Source organism: Protopterus annectens, chromosome 3.part0 (genome assembly GCF_019279795.1).
Source record: "Protopterus annectens isolate FY-2018-M chromosome 3.part0, PAN1.0, whole genome shotgun sequence".
NCBI classification, from domain to species: domain Eukaryota; kingdom Metazoa; phylum Chordata; order Ceratodontiformes; family Protopteridae; genus Protopterus; species Protopterus annectens.
Genome location: NC_056731.1, coordinates 1,501,249,912 through 1,501,268,654, shown reverse-complemented (window position 1 = coordinate 1,501,268,654; position 18,743 = coordinate 1,501,249,912). Strand labels below are relative to the sequence as shown.

At 41.4% G+C, this 18,743-nt stretch overlaps 1 protein-coding gene across 1 annotated transcript in view; it reads right to left on the bottom strand.

The window, feature by feature from the left end:
* MRPL15 (mitochondrial ribosomal protein L15) overlaps nucleotides 1-18,743 on the bottom strand; it is a 230,826-nt gene that overhangs the window by 165,889 nt on the left and 46,194 nt on the right. Inside the window, exon 4 of the mRNA XM_044065520.1 lies at nucleotides 5,113-5,236. Within this exon, the coding sequence (XP_043921455.1) occupies nucleotides 5,113-5,236 (124 nt within the window). The remainder of the gene's footprint in view (nucleotides 1-5,112; nucleotides 5,237-18,743) is intronic.

Sequence of the window (18,743 nt, the reverse complement as noted above, 5' to 3'; positions counted from 1 at the left end):
AGTAGGGGCCCAGCACCGACTCCTGTGGCACTTCGCTGGTAACAGGCCTGCTGACTGATGTAGAGTCACCCACTTTGCTAGTGTATGTCCAGTTTGTGAGCCAGCTGACAACTCATCTTACAATGAAGGGGTTTACATTCAGGTTTAAGTTTATCGGTAATGCCTGAACGTGGGATTGTGTCAAAAGCCTTTGCCAAGTCGAGGCATGCTGTGTGCACAGATCTGCCCTCATCAATGGCCCTGGTCACATTTTCAAAGATGTCCACCAGATTTAAAAGGTAGGATATGCCCTTGATGAAGCCAAATTGAGTAGGATCCAGGGTTTGGATGTCGCCTATGTCTTTATTTACGAGGTCCATAGTGATGTGCTCCATGGCCTTACAGGTGAGGCTGGCCAGGCTTATGGGTCTTTAATTCTCCAGATATGTTGCTAGGCCACCTTTGTGGAGAGGAAAAAAACTGTTGCTGTTCTCCATTCTGCAGGAACAAAACCTGTGGTTTGACCGACTGAAAAGGGTACTTAATGGTGATGCTCGTTCATGTTTTTGCCTGTTTAGTAGACAGCCTGGATGTCATCTGGTCCCACAGAGGCTTTTTTGTTTGCCTTGGAGAAGACTTTGAAGATCTAATTTTCAGATATGTAAGGTGGTTTTGAGGGAAGATTTGTGATAAGCTAGGCAGGGATAAGGGAGTGAAATTTTCACCAAACCTATCTGCTAGCAGGTTTGCTATCTCTGTAGGGTCAGTGTGTGTGATACAGTTGGTCACTAGTTCTGCACATGCTTGAGTCCTACCTTTTAGACTATGTACATAGCTGTGAAAGGCCTTATGGTCATCTTTGGATGTACTTGCCAAGTTTCTCTCAAAGGAGCTCTAAAGAGGATTTGACAAGTTGTCTTATTTGCCTGTTGAGGCGGAGGAGGATGCTTTTCCATTTTTGGGGCCTTGCCTTTGTTTTCTTGGACAGTACTTTGAGTGTAGTGTAAAGTATGCTGATGCTGGATGCCCACCATGGCAGCTTGTTTTTACTTGGGGCACTATCTTTAATTCTTTCTGATAAAGCCGAGTTTATACACTTATGCAAGTGACTGTACAGGGCTTTAGTGTAAGCGTCGCTGTAGTTACCACTTCCAGCTTGGGGTGGGACTTGGAATGCATTTATACCTTCGACTAGGAGGGTATAGTTTGCCTTGGTGCAGTTTTTTAATCTGATTTCCCCCTCTGTGAGTTCTGGTGATACTGCCAGCTCAGAGGTGACTGTTTTGTGGTCATAAAAGTGTCAGACAATTGCAGCAGTGCATCTGTTTGACATGTTAGGGAGGACCAGATCTAAAATGTTCGTTCCTCTTGTCTGGGTATGAACAATTTGTTCCAGGGCATTTCAATTTACAAAGTCAAGGAACTTTTGCACTAGCGAGTTGGGGCTAGCCTAGGTTTCCCAGTTGATGAAGGAATAATTGAAATCCCCCATAACCAGAGTGTTCGGTAAAATTTTGCTCGTCTCCAGTTTGGCCACGTAGGCTTCATGGGCGTCGTGACCCACGGATGGGGATCTATAACTGGCTATGACTTGAATGGGGATCTTACCACAGTAACCTGGACCTGGAGTAACTCCATGGAGTTGTACTGTCTAACTAGACAGGAGGTGAATTTCTCTCCAATATAGACAGAAACATTGTCTCCTTAGATTTTCAAATGTTCATTTTGTGGTCTAAAGGTATGGAAGGCACTGTAGCCTTGCAAGGCCAGGGTACTCTCTGAGGCCTTGAACCAAGTTTCTGTGACTGCACAGACATCTTCCGGGGTGTGCAGTTTTTGGTTTAAGCTCCAAGCATTCAGAAGCATGACCCTTATCTTGTTACGATTGGCAAATTTCATGTCGATAAGTTTGTTTGTGACTTGGTCTAAGAAAGGGACTATGGGGGAGGCAAGAGCCTTTGCCAGATGCAAACAGTCTCTGACAAAGCAGTGATGTTCATCAACCATGGCTTCCCAGGATGACAGGAACTGGATCCCCTTTGAATGACACCAAAAACTAAGCCAATTATTGAAATCAATCATTTTTTTGTTTATACTGTGGCATCATTCTAGGCAAGGGTAGTATGTTGCTCAAGGCTAAGGACATACCTGACTGAGACACAGACTCAGAGCTCAATCAGGTCTCTCTCTCATATAGTCCAGTGAGGAACGTCTCCGGTTGCTCACACCAACAGTGTCATAATAGGACTTGTTGCTAAAAGACCCTACAGCATGCATGATATGACAAATCCTGGCACCACACAAGCAGCTGACCGTGACCTTCTCCTTATCCAACCTGGTGAGTGGGACATCCATGTGTCTCACTATTGAGTCTCCAATGGCAAGAAAATGTGCGAGTGTTACGCCTTACGGGCTTGTTGGGTGAGACATTGGTGTTGCTATGTGCCATGGGTACTGTGGGGACTGTGTTAGTTGTAGCAGTCTTATGTTTTGGAGGTATCTGGTGTTTCATTAAGTTTTTCAAGAGAACATCTGCATATGTAAATTTTTGTGTTTGATGCATACTACGTGTAGTAATGGTACTATGTGCATGTGTAGTGGTGGGTGAGCTGACAACCTCTTCTGTGTTATTGAGTCCAAGTGAGTATGGATTCAAGATTCTTGGTGTAGCTGCATCTCTTTCACTCTGTACTAGAGTGAGTTATTAGTAGAGGGTTGTTGCTGTACATGCAATTACTACACTGCCTCAAGAGGACCAAGTTAACAAGGCTGGCAGGAGAAACAAGGGTAGTCTAACTATAATGCTAGGTTGAAGACTGTTGTCACTAGGGTTGGCTTTTCAGAATCGTTTACGAAGAAGCTCAGTGGTTGGATATTTCTGCCTGCCCATTTTTTTTTCTTGCCGTTGGTTAATAGGTTACTTGCTAGCAGTATTTCTTTGACTGGAAAAGCATTAAAATGAGGGCTATCCTAGTGTGCTAGTTATATCTAAGGGAAAAATTGTAGCATTTAACTGTCCAGCTCTGGTGCACAACTGCGCAGCACCGTTCACTGCGGAAGTGGAAACCTGCTCAACAAAGCACGGTCTTAATACCAGAAACTAAAAACTTGAAAAAAACTTTAAAAATATTTATAAGGACCAATGAGGATGCTTATTCCAAGCCCTAAACCAACCTCCCTTTATCAGACAGGGTCCAATCAAAGCAATTGTCTCACTAAAGTGCAGATAGGCCCCTTCCAATCCAAGATAGCCTGGAAAATATGCTCAGAACAATCACTACAAACCTGCCCAGATGCAGCAAGCCTGTATCTGGACTATGCTACAGCTACTAGCTACCCTAACTTCAGTGGAAAACACTAAAAAGAATGTTAACACAGCAGGAAAAATAGCAATGAGACACAACAAATGTTTAAAACAGCAGAAAATCAGCAAGGAGGGTCTAAACAATATTTGCAGCCAACAGATTAGATATTTAAGCAGTGCTTGGCAGGAAAAGCAGAACAAGCCTAACAAACAGCTTTAAAACGTTTATACATACATAAATATAAATCTAGAAAAGAGATGGTAGCACCTAATACCAAAAATAGTATACAACAAAAAGGTAATACCAACAACGGTATTTAGAAGTAGTACCAAACAGTCCGGTCACAAAACCACAAGGCCCAACGAGACAACATTAACTGTTAAATTGTATGTGTGTGTGTGTGTGTGTGTGTGTGTGTGTGTGTGTGTGTGTGTGTGTGTGTGTGTGTGTGTGTGTGTGCACGAGCATATATGCATGCACAAACATTTTTGTTTGCAGAAAAACAAGGATGGCAAAAGTTAAGGACAGCTACAGAATAAAGAACTACGAGAAATAAGAAGAGTTATGCAGTGCCAAATACCACTCAGGCTATAGGTAACTACATTCAAATGCTAAAGCAGCAAATAAGATCTAAGGTATTTCAGGAGAAGTGATGATCATGGGTAAAGGGAAGAGCTTGAGCTATGGAGTCAAAAGTCTAATGAAGTGGTCAAAGTTAGACAGAGGTAAGATCTGGCATCAGTTGAGGAACAGACATAAAATACAACATTAGATCAATCTGCAACATGAAAGTATATACAGGTACATTAAGTGGTCTGTAAAGTAGTGCATTAACTAACAATTTTGCAAAGTTGAGGTTGTGTTAAACTGACGAAACACATGGAAGGATAGGATAGCTATACAAGTCAGATAGTAATAGTATTTAAATAGTAATAGATAAAGAGGGGTCTGAGGAGATGTCCGAAGACAGCAGCAGACAGGAATTTTAACTTGGTGTCTGGTGACTACTAATTTCAGGCTTAGGATTTAAAGCTGCTGCTGCAGATTTCAAGGTGTGGTTAAGTGGCTAACTGCATAGCCAGTCGTGCTGGCACTTAAGCAACTCTTACCAGTTACTGAGTTATGCATTATAAAGGCAGTTATTTAAGGTAATATGAAAAGAAAACAGAAGAATGTAGTCTTCCATACATCAGTACTAAGGCTGGGTCTACTGTAGCACTGCCACAAGGGGGATTAGTGGGCAAGACTCACCTCCTCTTCTTCCTGTGTGTGTTAGAGTGCTCACAGCTTGGCTAAATTTTTATTGAGCTTAGATAGGTAGGAGCATGCCTGGAGGGAAAACTGATGCTTACCTACGGGAAAGCACAGAATATAAACTATAAGTTGTACCTAATTTGCAAGAATAATGCCTGGGAATGCAGAACGTGGACAACTTTACAATGCTAAGTTTGATGCTACACTAGTGACTCTCATTAAAACTAAATGACAGACTTGCAGCAACTACAACACAATACTAAATGGAACTGTGCAGCATCTGACACGTTATCTAATGAATGCAATCACTTTAAATTGATCATTCAAAAGAGCTTACAATCGGAGCAGATGGTAACAAAAACAAAAATTAAAAACAAAGGGGAAACCAGACTAACACACAATACATTATCTTGTCCCCAAGAATCACAGACCAATCCAGTTGCAGGAAAAAAAAATCTCTGCTACTTAAGTGATGGCCAACAATATACATACGTCTACTGATAATTACTCAATTTGAAATGCAGTATTGTAACATTTTGTGCTATTTAGTTACATGTGAAAATACTATACTTACATAAACTTCTTGGATCATAAAATCCTGTTGTGATAACACCGCCATTTTTTTCAACAGCAGCAACTGCGAGCTCTGATGCCCACTGCACTTCAATGTTCACTTTTGCTGTGAAAATATCAGCACCCTAAAAATAAAGAAAAATTCAGGTAATCATTCTGGATGAAACAAAACTGTTTTACTGGAAATGCCTTTCAAATGCATAAAAATAGCAAATGAGCACAATGCACAGAGTAATCAGAATTAAAGTATAATGCCTAAAAGTTTGACAAATATAGCTATAATCTGATCAAAACACAATGCTTTTCCCATCAATAATCAGGCAAATTTAATCTGACAAAATCAAGGGTATATACAAAAATATTTGAAAATAAACTAAACATAATGTACGTCACTTTGTTAACAATGCCTAAACAGGGAGCATGGCTGCCAAAATCTGCTCTTTTCTGAAATCTCAAAAAGTTAAAGTGCTGAACTTCAGAATTAAAAAAAAAATACTTAATTTTGTTAACCAGTGTGGAACTTTATTTTCTTTGGGCTGTTTACAGTTTCAACCTGAAAAGTACAAAAAATAGAAATTACAAAGTTCAATTCAGAAAATATTTAGATACAACCTACCAATGATTTGAAACTAAGGTATATGGGGAGGAAATGGAGACACATCCCATGGCTTTACACACAAGACTTGTTAGGCTACTGTGTCTGAAATTCAAGGGGTCTGAGATGGGGCCACCTTTCTAGAGTGGAAATAAAACAGCAGTGTGCCACTCCTGTAGGACAAAGTTTAAGGAACAAGTCTGCCAGTGCTTGCTTGGTGCAAATTAGGCAACCTGATATGTTGTCAGGCCCCATGAATGAGGCATTCTTCATTTTGGGCAGTACCTTCAGTACGTGCTCTCTTGCAAGGATTGGTGGCATAACTCCATCAATTTGGAATAGACGTCTTCGGGGAGAAGCCAGCACTAAAATTATTAGTCAGTATGTTAGCAATATCCACAGGATCAGAGTAGTTGGTACCACTGTGAATATACTCAAAGGAATGTTGAGTGTTACTCCCCCACCCAATACAACTAAAGAAGGATTTATGGTAGTCTTTGGCTTTTGTGGCTAGAATGAGTTTGTGGGAGGTTTTCATTTTTCTTGCATCCCTTTTCAGTTTCTTATCTAGCCGTTTGATATTTTCCTTTACTAGGGATCATTTGTTTTGCTATACACTTTTAGGAGTTTCTTCATGCTAGAGGATCACCATGCAGATTTGTTTTTAAAAAAATTACAACTGGCTTAGACTTTTAGCCAAGTGATAATTTCATACATCTGTCTTAGTGCAAGTAGAACTCTTCTACATAATTCATAGAATTATTAACATTGTGGGTAATACTATTACACTCAATTTAGAGACGTTATCATATAATTTTAGGAGGTTTTTTTTAGGTTTAACGTCCTCAAATTTTGTAATGCTAGTTTCTACAGGTTTGGAGGTTTTGATTAAAAGGGTCAAAAGTTTGTGGTCTGACTTGACCACTGATAGGGGTACTTTTGGGATGGCACATTTAGATGCCAAGTTTGTTACTTTCAGGTCAAACATATTTTGTTCCTGAGTAGATTCATTAACAACCTGGTTGTGGCAGTTCTCGTTTCTTAAAACGGAATTTTTGTGCATATCCTGCATTGGTGGTATAGGTCCCCCAGTTAATCATTAGATAGTTAAAATCATCCAGTACAAAAACATTCCAACTTACATGGAGTTTGTTCAAAACCATGTAGGAATACTGTGATTTTTTGAGACATGGAAGGAGTTCTGTAGCCTGTAATTATCTAGCAGTTCATCCTATTTAATGTGATTTGAATCTCTATAAAGCACCACTTGATGGTCTCTAGGTATCTGTTTCCAGATAATGTGGCTCTCTAAAAAAAAATACAGGGATGCCACTACAGTTTCCATCAGGTCTAGACAAGCACAAAACCCAGGTACTGTGGGGGTGTAAACTAGGTTTCTGTAACAACGTAAACATGGAATGATGTTGACTTGAAGTATCTGTGAGAAGTTCTTTTGCGATTCACTGTGTATGTGTGTCTTTGTGGAGTCTGATGACTTGCGAGAAATGTTTGTTTTGCTACTGAAAGAGGAATTTAGCAAACACAGTAATATCAAGACAGGGGTCAGGGACTGAGGTAATGGCAGAAAGGTTTGTGTTAAACAGTTATGAAGGGCCCGAATATTTTTGGGTTGTTTTTGTGAAAAAGGAAAATTGGTAAGGGGGTGTTTTTCTAGAAGATGGACAAACTTTGAAATGCAGTATGTAGTGGTTGTTAATGAGGGGGGGTACTCAGATTGTGGAGGTGTTAACTAGTATTGATCCAATGTTTCAGAATATAGGGGTTGGAGGAGGCTGGTGTTAAAATGATTAGGTTATTACTTGGTATAATACTAATATTAAAGAATAATGCTTGGACAGGTGAAGATCAGTGATTAACAAGTTCAGGTCACGATCTGAGGAGGAAGTGCACTGACCCTGGCATTGACCATTTGAGATTACTTTCATTAAATGTTTAGGGCTTTCCTGTTCTCATTCCTGATATAGCACTGAAAGACAGGTTGTATCCTTGGGAATGGTGGCTCAAGTTGATTATGACATTTTTAACTCAAGATATCTATAATTGTGTATTTATCTATCACATACATATTATGCATATACACACACATACTATACGTGTGTGTGTATATATATATATATATATATATATATATATATATATATATATATATATATTATATATACACACACACATATATATATATATATATATATATATATATATATATATATATATATATATTTATATTTATATTACACACACACACATAGATGCATTTTATTTATTTACTTATTTGATATTTGTTAACGGGGAAAAGTCCGGCTGGGCAGAAAGCCATTTTCAGCAGAGGCCCAATGAGAAAAGCTCCAAATATATAACAAAATTAGTTGAGTACACAATGAATCAAATTACAATCAAGTTTCAGCATCAATTAACTAGGTAATAGTATAAAGTTAGCATATAAAATAAGGTTTCAGCGACAATAAGATAAAATAAGAGTAACGAGTACAATAAATTATCAGCAAAGATAAAATAAAATGAGAGGAACTGGACTGTACAACAAGTCCTGAAAAGTTTACAACTTAGATAGTTAGGTGAAAGGATGGTATAGAAGAAGCAGAACAGATTAAGTACAGTATTCTAGAAAAAAAACATATGAAGTAATGGATAAGTACTTACGGGCTCGCAATGAGAGAAGGGAATACAGATAAGAAGATGCAGAGTTTGAAACAGGAGTAGCAAAGAGGTAGTGTTTGAGTAAGTAAGAGGAGGAAGATAGAGTAGTAAGAAACTGCTGGAAGGCAGTACAAATGGAAGAAGTGGAGAAAAACTAGGAGGAGAGGTAGTATCTAAATAGGATAGGGAGAGAGGAAGGAAAGATTGACAGACAAGGCAGGGTTAGGAAGTGGATTGTGGAGACGCTAGGTGGGGTTGAGGCAGGAACAGAGCCAGGCGTTAATGCCTTAACCTAGAGTACCATCACAGAGCATATCTAAGGTTACATCAGAGCACTCCCTGAGACTCTGACTTTCCTTGTATGTTACACCCAAGTGCAACTAGCAGCGCAACAAAGTTAAGGCAATATAACTCCATTGCTTAGACTTTTCAGTGGCCGTTTTAAATGTTCGTTGTTTTCCGATACATACTACAATAAGTTTGAAGTCGCTATCCAATACAGGAATACAAATAGTGAACATGTTGGTATAAGCTGCTATTGCTGTGAATTACACAGGATTTATTTCTATTTTTCTATGTTTTACCTGTCAACTATACCAACTTTGTCAGAAAATACCGATTGCAAGCTGAAAATAATACGGTGCCAAGAAAATGCAAGTACTCCTTTAAATTATTATTTCTGGGGTCCTGCTTTCCCTCTTGACTGATGACGCAAGTAGAGCCGTGACCATGAATGCCAAGGCATTTTTAAACAGTACAGAGAAAACTATATGAAAACTGGCAGAATGCATGATTACAGGAAAAGCGAAATAGGAAACGCATTAAGATGACTGCAGATTAGTTGAGCAGTGGCATTTGCTGCATGCAGAGTAAGTTAAGAAAAAGTAAATGTGCACCATTAAAATACAATTAAAACTCTTTCCTGCTTTGTTAACATGCAGTTAAAACTAATCTACTTTTAAACAGTATCTCTGCCCTTTATCATAAACCTTGATGCCACAACACTATAGCACTAATTGAAGAATGTATAGTGCCGACAACGCAGGTCTGGTGTCCAGACTAAAAGTTAAACATTCACTTCCGCAACACTAAAACTGCTGCCGATACGAGTACTGTATAAAAATAAGTAACGCTCAGGTTCTATGTTGCTAACTTGCAAGGGTTCCCATAAATCATACAGCTTTGATGGAGAAAAAAAACAGCTCTCACTTTCTTTTCCATGCCCTGTGCAGAAACTTTGTAATATGACTACATGATACACATAAAATGAGTGCGGACTGCAGCTGTTTGTATGCCCATAACTGGTAAGCTGCATATACTAAATCTTTGTCTTCTGTGCTTTAACGGGGAACAGGGAAACAACAGCTAATGCAGAATGTGTAAGCATACACTTCAAAGGAAATTAGAAGTTAGTCTGAGTTTAGCGCATGCAGTATAACTTTCAGTGTTAAAGTTAATGGCCTGCGTGAGGACAATATTCGGCAGATAAAGTATTACAGAATGTGGACTGATGAGTAGTAGGCAAACATTTAGTGCAGTCAGTGTTACATTACTGTAATGGTGTATCAGAAGAATTCCTTGTTTTACTATATAATTAAGATAAAGGCTGGAACTGTCTGTGTCTTGCAAAATTTGTGATTTCTGGCAAAACATGTTGGTTTAGTCAATAAGTAATGTCAGAGATAAAAGATTCAAACTTCATATTCTTTAGAAAATGCTAGTTAGTGTTAATAAGGGAGATATTTTAAAACTGTCCCTGACTTTGGACTTCAGTCCCTTATAGTTTTTGGCTCTGTACCCTATTCTTGGGCAATAAGGTTGACAGTTATATAATACCATGTTCAGAAACTAATAGATACTATGTGGATTACTGACTCTTTGAACAGTAATTGGCTGCAAGAATTATTACTGATTTGCTGCCATCTAGTTCTTTAAATGTTTGATATCAACCTCTAGAATGACCACTAACTGATCAGGCAGAAAGTGTGTACAGTATTTTCATTTTGCTCCTTTTATGAAGATCTGAATAGAAGAAAATGTAAATGAGCAGCAGGATGTAGAACAGTAATCATAGTTAAAGATTAAGCTGAATAAAGCATAATTATTCTGAAATATTTTGCATCACTTTACAGTTATAGCTATATAAAGTTATATATACTAGGCTAATGACCACCAGGGTCTTTACAGCTAAGTATAACAATGAGTCATTATCATTTATCAGGTAAAACTCTCAGCAGTTGCCACAGTTATTCACATTACTGAAATTTACCACTTTGATGAATGCATATTCCAAATTTTGGTTTCTGTCAATGTGGAGTTTTACAGAAATCCCCTTTCCCCCAGTTTCTTTCTTATTTTTACCATTGTTTCTATTGTAAGATACAGATGAAGGCATCCATTGTGGTTATACGGTTCACAAAACGGTAAAAGAACTCTGTGTATGCTGTACCCAGAAAAGATATCACAGCTTGTTTATGAAAAGTAGGATTTTTTTCATATTTTTAGCAAATAACTATGGTAGGGAAAATGTCAATATGTTGAATAAGACATGTATCTGTATCTACTAAAACTAAGAACTGCAACTGTATGCTGTACACATGTACAGATATCAGTTTGTTTAGGACTTAGGTTATGAAAATTATGACTTTTTTCATATTTTGGTAAATAACTTTGCTAGGGAACTTGTCAACATGCTAAGTAATACCTCATTTTGAAGATCGTATTAGTATGTACAACATGGTAAAAGGACAGTGTCTGTATGCTGTACACATGAACAGATATCACAGTTTGTTTAGGGCTTCGGTTATGGAAATTATGATTTTTTTCTTATTTTGGTACATAACTTTGTGAGGGAGCATGTCAAAGTGCCAAGTAATACCTAATTTTGACGACATTATTTACAGTTACAACATGGTAAAATAACTGTCTGTTTGCTGTACACGTGTTTAGTCTTGTAGGATTATGAAAATTATGCATTTGCCATATTTCTCATTATTACGCCCATATCTTTGCAAGGGAGCATGGTGACACAAATGATGCATCGTTTTGAAGATGACATTGAGCAACACAACTTGTGCACTGATGTGCAGTCTGTCGTTACAGGTGATGTGATATTATGTTTTATCAATTATGAGAAATATAATATTAATCATATCTCTGTGAATATCTCCGTAAAAGGAGCATCGGACAATTAAGGTATCATTTTAAAGCTGACATTCACACAAATTAAATTACAAATTGTATGGGTCTATATGGTACATTCATCAAGATATTGTGGTTTGTTTTAACAAAAAGGTAAAAATTATGCATAATTATCAGCATTCCTTGGCAAATACTTTATAATGACTTAGATGCACACCATCAACATTTACACTGTTGTAAAGGGCAGTGTCTGCTGACCAACTTTTGCATCTACATTTTTAGTCTAGCTCTTATGGTTAAAAAGTTATGAACGTTTGCTTTATGTATGGTATTACAAATGAATTATCTGAAAAACATCTCAGGCTGCACGGATGTTCATATGATGGAAGTAAGCAGGCAGTATTTTCTGAGCTGCTTTGGAGTGAATGAGTTAAGGAGCCATTTTTTTAATAGTTGTTTTAAAATTATGGCCACTTGGTATGGATCTGATGTCCAAGGGGATCCTATTTCAGGTTAAGGCCACTGTAGAGCTATATAGGCTGCAGTCTATGGATCTTACAGGTTTCCAGATATTCAGGAGTAGTTGATCAGAGCTCCAAAGGGATCGGTTGGGGATATAATAGGTGACTCAGATGAGCTGGACAAACAGACAGTAGGATGATTTAATATAAAATGGGTAAGGGCAAGTTGAGAGAGGAGGAGACAGTGAGGTAGTTCAAGCCAGTTTAAGGTTTTTAGATATATAGACAGTGGTGTGAGTTGAAGGGCTGACAGGCAGCAAATCTGGCAATTTTATTGTAGCGTAGTTCCATTTTAGTTTTTAGGGTGGATTGCATGTTGGTTAGAATGAGAGAGGCATAGAGTAGAGAGGGAAACAGATATGCATTACCTAGAGAGAGTCTGGAGTTGCTGGTTAGAAATTCTGTGGAACTGTAAAGCAAGTCAAGTTTCTGGTGAGTTTTTTTAATACAGTTTTGGATTCGGAGATCATACTTAAGTTGATCACTGATAACACCAAGCAGTTTGGTGTGCAGCACTACTTCTATCTTAAATTACCAAGGGATATGGTAGTTCAGGTTGATTTATAATGGGATTTAGTTTTAGGGGGAAATAACATTAGTTTAGTTTTTTGTGGATTAAGTTGAAACTGGCTCTCATTAAGCCATCTTTCAATAGAGTTAAAGGATTGCTGGGTGACGGACTGGAGGTGTGACAGATTGTCAGAAGAGTAGATGACAGTGTAGTCATCGGCATATTGTACAAGTGTCTATTGAGGGAGGATGAATGGAGATGGTTTACAAAAATTAGCAAGAGAGAATAGGTCCAAGGATGCAGCCATGGGGTACCCTGTGTTACCTGTGCGGAAATGGAAATAGGAAGAAAGCCACTTATTTACTGTTGATTGGAAAGGTAGCTGGAAAAACCAACAGCAGACATAGCGGAGAGAAGAAGTTTAGTGTGGGAAACTGTGTCCAATGCTTTGGAGAGGTCAAGAAAGAGGGAAGATATCAAGTTATTGTTTTCCCTGGCTTTTATGATGGTATCAGTGAATGAAAGTAAGGCAGTGGTTGTGCTGTGGTGTGGATGAAATAAGAAGTTATGTCTTACCATAACGATCCATGTGAATTGTTCATCTCGCCTTTGTTCTTACACACGGGTTCGGAGCCGATCCTCGGCTCCGAGTCGGCCACATCACTAGCTCGCATCTTCGAGAAAGCTCGAGGCACAGTAATATCCCATGATCCTCCGGTGCTAAACCTCAGATCTAGTTTGCTATACCAGAAGAATCACTCTTAGAAACATGTCTAAAAACCCTACTGCCAGGTAGAGGATAAAAGATGCCATTACTGATGTTAATAACATGTCAACCATACCTAGAAAAGGCTGAAAAGGAATCTAATAAAAAAAAAACGTTCTCCCAGACTGTAGGACGGGGGATGGAGGGGGGGAATGTAAGAACAAAGGCGAGATGAACAATTCACATGGATCGTTATGGTAAGACATAACTTCTTAATGTGAAATTGTTCAATCTCGCCGTTTGTTCTTACACACGGGTAGCGTCCCTAGCTCCTTTTTTCCCGGGTGGCTTAAGGGAGAACATTCCTCAGTACAGTGGAACCAAACGTCGCCCTGTCCCTGGAGTTCTTGTCTAGCTTGTAGTGGGCGATAAAGGTATGTGGTTTTGCCCAAGTTGCCGCTGCACAAATGGTATCTAAAGGCAAACGAGCGGTATGGGCTGAAGAAGTAGCAATCGCCCTTGTAGAATGAGCTCTGGGTTTGAAAGGAAGTTGTTGTTTGGATTCAGCATATACGAATTTTATGCAATCTGAGAGCCATTTGGATAAGGTAACCTTCGTTACTGCCTGTCCTTTTCTTTGGTCCGCATATGATACAAAAAGTTGATCCGACTTTCTGTATTCTTTTGTTCTATGTAAGTAAAATCTTAGTTGTCTGTGTACGTCTAACTTATGCAATGTGTATTCCAGCTTATTGGAATGATTTTTAAAGAAGGTAGGCAGTTCAATAGATTGGTTGATATTCTGAATCGAACAAATCTTCGGAAGAAAAGATGGATTGGTGCGCAAGGTTACTCTATCCGGATGAAAGATCATGTACGGGGGTCGGATAGATAAAGCCTGTAACTCTGAAACTCTTCTGGCTGAAGTGATGGCAACCAGAAAGAGTGTTTTCCACGAAAACAATTTTAACGAAGTTGTGGTTGCTGGTTCAAAAGGGGGCAACATGAGTTGTGACAGCATGAGATTAAGATTCCAAGGTGCTATTGGATTACGAAAAGGAGGACGGAGATGAAAAGTACCTTTCATGAAGGCTTTACAAAGCCTGTGAGACATAAGAGAACCATCCTTACGGCCAGTATGAAAATTGGATATAGCGGCCAGTTGAACTCTTATAGTGGATGTTGATGCTCCTTCTTGAAAAAGAGAGGAAAAATCTAGTATCTGGTGTACTGGGGCCCCGAATGGATCTATACCTTGTTTGGAGGCCCAGTGCACAAAACGGTTCCATTTGCTAATGTACAATTTTCTTGTAGATGGTTTGTGAGAAGATACAATAATTTGTTGTACTGCAGGAGATAGTAACTCCGACCTGGCTAAGATGGGAAGCGGAGCAGCCAAGCTGTCAGTTTGAGGGACTTGAGGGAGGTGTGAGGAACTCCCGGCAGTGTGTCAACAGATCTGGCTCCGGGTCCAGAATCCATGGTTCCTCCACTTGATGGGATTGAAGGAAGGGAAACCAGATTTGTCGAGGCCAGAATGGTGCTATCAGTATTATGGTCCTGTCCAGACATTTGGCTTTCTGCAAAAACCTGGGAATTAGCAGAACAGGAGGAAAGGCATAAAGGAGACCCGGGGGCCAATCGTATACCAGTGCGTCCCTGGGGACACCCCCTGGGGGGGGGTAACAGGGCAAAATAGCTTCTGCATTTGGCATTCAAAGGGGATGCAAACAGGTCGCAGCAAGGCTGGCCTCATCTGCGGAAGATCTCTTCCGCTACTTGACGTTTGAGGGACCACTCGTGAGTGAACAGGATGGCTCTGCTCAACCTGTCCGCGATTACGTTGGAAATCCCCGGGATGTGAGTTGCTATCAGAAAGCGTCCGGTGGACTTTGCCCATTACCAAATTCTGAGAGCCTCTCTGCATAACGGGTAAGATCTGGTTCCCCCTTGCTTGTTTATGTACCAGACCACTGACATGCTGTCTGTCTGAACTGTCACTGTTCCCCGAGGTAAGGACTTGTGAAAGTGTTGCAACGCTAGAAACACTGCCCTCATCTCTAGAACATTGATGTGCAGATTGTACTCCAAGTTGGACCATTGACCTTGGACTGTTTGTCCCTGAAAGAGTCCCCCCCACCCTATCAGGGAAGCGTCCGTGGTTAGAGTTGCTATCGGACTGGGTAATACAAAGGGTCGTCCTAGTGTTAGCTCTTGATTGTGTATCCACCACAAGAGATCCTTCTTGCAATAATTCGTGATCCAGATTTCGTGAGACAGTGGAAGTTGTAGATACGACCATTGGGCGAATAGCATCCATTGAAGGATCCTCATGTGCATTCTGCCTAAGGGAACTACCAGAAGGGATGCTGACATCAAGCCTAGCACTCTTAATACTTGTCGTGCTGAGACTCTGTTGTTCTGAAGAAGGAGCGAAATTTGGTGCCTGAGGTCTGACACCCTTGATGGGGGGAGAGTAACTTGAGCCAGGGAGGTATCTAGCTGTGCTCCTATAAATAAGTAACGCTGTGACGGTGATAAGACAGATTTTCCAAAATTCACCGTTATGCCTAGTGAAGAGCAAAGATGGATGGCGTAGTCCCTGGCTTGTAGTAGACGACACTTGGTGGTGGCGGAAAGGAGCCAGTCGTCTAGATAAGGAAACACCCGGAATCCCTTTCATCTCAAGTGAGACGCTACTACTGCCATGCATTTGGTGAACACCCTGGGGGCTGAGGTGAGACCAAAGGGCAGAGTGCGAAACTGGAAATGACTGGCTCCCAGCCGGAAGTGCAAATGATCTCTGGACGCCCTGGCCATTTTGATATGGTAGTATGCGTCTTTGAGATCTATAGAGCACATCCAGTCGCCCTTTTGCAGAAAAGGGAGGATTGACTGAAGCGTGACCATCCGGAACTTTTCCTTTTTTACAAAGGTATTTAACTTGCTGAGGTCTAGAATTGGCCTCCAGTCCCCTGTTTTCTTTGGAACTAAAAAGAACCTTGAGTAAGTTCCGGATCCTATTTGGTCCGCTGGGACTGGTTGGATGACTCTGTTTTCGAGCAACCTTTTTATTTCTATGGTTGCTTGATCTCGCAGACTGGGTGGAACATCTGGGAGTTTGGTGGTATTGTTATGAAGGGGATGTTGTAGCCTCTGGTAACTATGCTTTTTACCCAGTAATCTGATGTAAGATTTAGCCAGGCCTCTGGGTATAAAGCTAAGCGACCCCCGACTGCCTCCAGAGCAGGACAGTCGGGCCTGCACTCAGGAGTGCTGGAAGGGTTTTCCAGAGAACATCTCTCTGTCACCCTGATTTTGCGGACCCCCTCTGCCGGCTGGGTGGCGTCTTCCATTTCTTCCCCCTCCTCTGCCTCTGGAGGGGGCGTCACTTTGGGTGTGTTGAAAAGATCCCTGAGTCTTTCGGAACCACATCTTTCCTCCTCGTTGCCCTTTAGGGTAGGGTCTAGATGGAATGGAAAAACGGACCCCTACGGCAGACAGGGTCTTCCCTTCTTGTTCAAACCTTGTGAGAGTCTCCTTTACTTTGGGCCCAAACAGGGAGGCACCATCAAAGGGGGCATTGGCAAAAGAAGACTTAAAGGTTTCCGCAAAGGAGCATAAGCGCAACCAGGATTGGTTTCCTAGGGCAACCAGGATTGTCTTCTCAGTGCAATCGCTGAAGCTGCCGCTCTACTCGATCCTTCGGCTGCGTATGAAATCAGCCTCATGGACGAGTTGACTATGGAATTTAGGTTGTTAAGTTGCGCTGTCACTTTGTCGGCGACAGCAGCATCTGTGTGTCCCTGAAGAGCATCTCCTAACTCCTTAATGAGATCTCTTTGTAAAACGTGTAAAATGCGTAAGGTAGTTGAGCGATCGGATGGAAAAAGTCGCCGAACTAAATATGCGCTTCCCATATCTGTCCATTGTCCTAGAATCCTTATTAGGAGGATGGACAGAGGAAGATGATTCAGACATCTCTTTCTTAGTGGCCGCCGCCACCACCATAGTGTCTACGGGAACTCCTTTAGTAAGGTAGGCTTTATCTTGGGGAGCTGTCATATATTTGTTGGGTTTACGCGGGACTGGCTCCACTGTATCAGGTGTTTCCCAAGCCCTCCGAGCTACTAGGTCCATAAGATCGTCAAAGGGAGGAGTCACCCAGGAGGTAGAAGGTTGAGTCCCAAATGCCTTCAGTAAAACCGATTCATCCGCAGAAGGGGTAAGGGTTTGCCAGTCCCCTCTTTGCTTCAGGATTTCCAAAATGTCTGCGAAGGAGACATCCTCAGAGGTGGACCTTGGGGACCCTTCTGCTTCATCTAAATCAGTGTCAGATGTAAGAGATTCCTGAGGGGAATCTATGTGCCTCCTCTTGCACAGTCGTTTCCTCGGAACATCCTCAGTGGGAGCTTCTGGGGATGCATCTGAGGAACCAGAGTCTCCCTGTGGGGATTTCTGAGGCATTGGGTCTCGACGCTTGGTAGGTACCAAAGGTACAGAAGCAGAACGCGGACCTTTTGGGGAAGGAGATGAAGAAGCCGATGAAGTCAGTGTCTGATCAGACAAGACCTTCCTCATGATGTCAAAGGCACCGGTGCACCGACCCGAAGACCCGACCCGATCCGAAGAAGGAAGTCGTTTCTCCGGAATCGGAACCACGGGCTCCAACACAGAGGACGGATCCGAACTGATCTGAGCCGAGGCACCGAGGGGAAGAGTCGGAACCGAAACCTCGGTTCGACTATCCCCCCCGGAACCCAGGAAAGATGTTCGGCTCAGAGACTCTCCGGCTGGTTCCGAAGGAGTCGAGGTCAACGGAGCCGATAGCACTACTGGAGGCTTCGGCACCGAGGGCTCTACAATCATCGGTTCTTCGACTCCCAACACCGATGACTCGTCGGGTCTCGGAGGAGGAAGTGTCGAGGGAGTTGGAATGGCTTCGAGTTTCGAAACCAACTGGGATGAAACTTCGAGTAATTTTGAGAAAGCCGAGTTCTCCATAAGCTTCTGTACCACTCTGTCCACATCGGAGTCGGAGATGGGCCTCGAAGAACGGGTCGAAGGAATCGAAGCCGTCACCGAGCGAAGGATAGTAGATGGTGGTACCTCTGTTACCGGCTCCAAGACCTGAGCCTCGTGCAGAGATAAGGTCTCGACACTCAGCCCCGAAGTCATAGGAGATGGTGTCCGAATTTGAAAAGAAGTGCTCGGAGCCGATGACTTGGGCTCCGACACTCTTGAAGACTTCGATCCCTTCGAAGACTTCGAAACCTGTTCAGCCTTGTCTAGGGCTTCTTGAAATTCAGGTTTGATTAGACCTCTGTCCACTAACTTCCTGCGTCTTTCCATCATGACCCTCCCACTGAAGGAATGACAGATAGAACAGTCTTCCTGCAAGTGGAGAGGGCCAAGACAGTAGACGCAGGAAGAATGGTTGTCAGTAATGGACATCTTTTGTCCACACGGACACCTCTTGAAA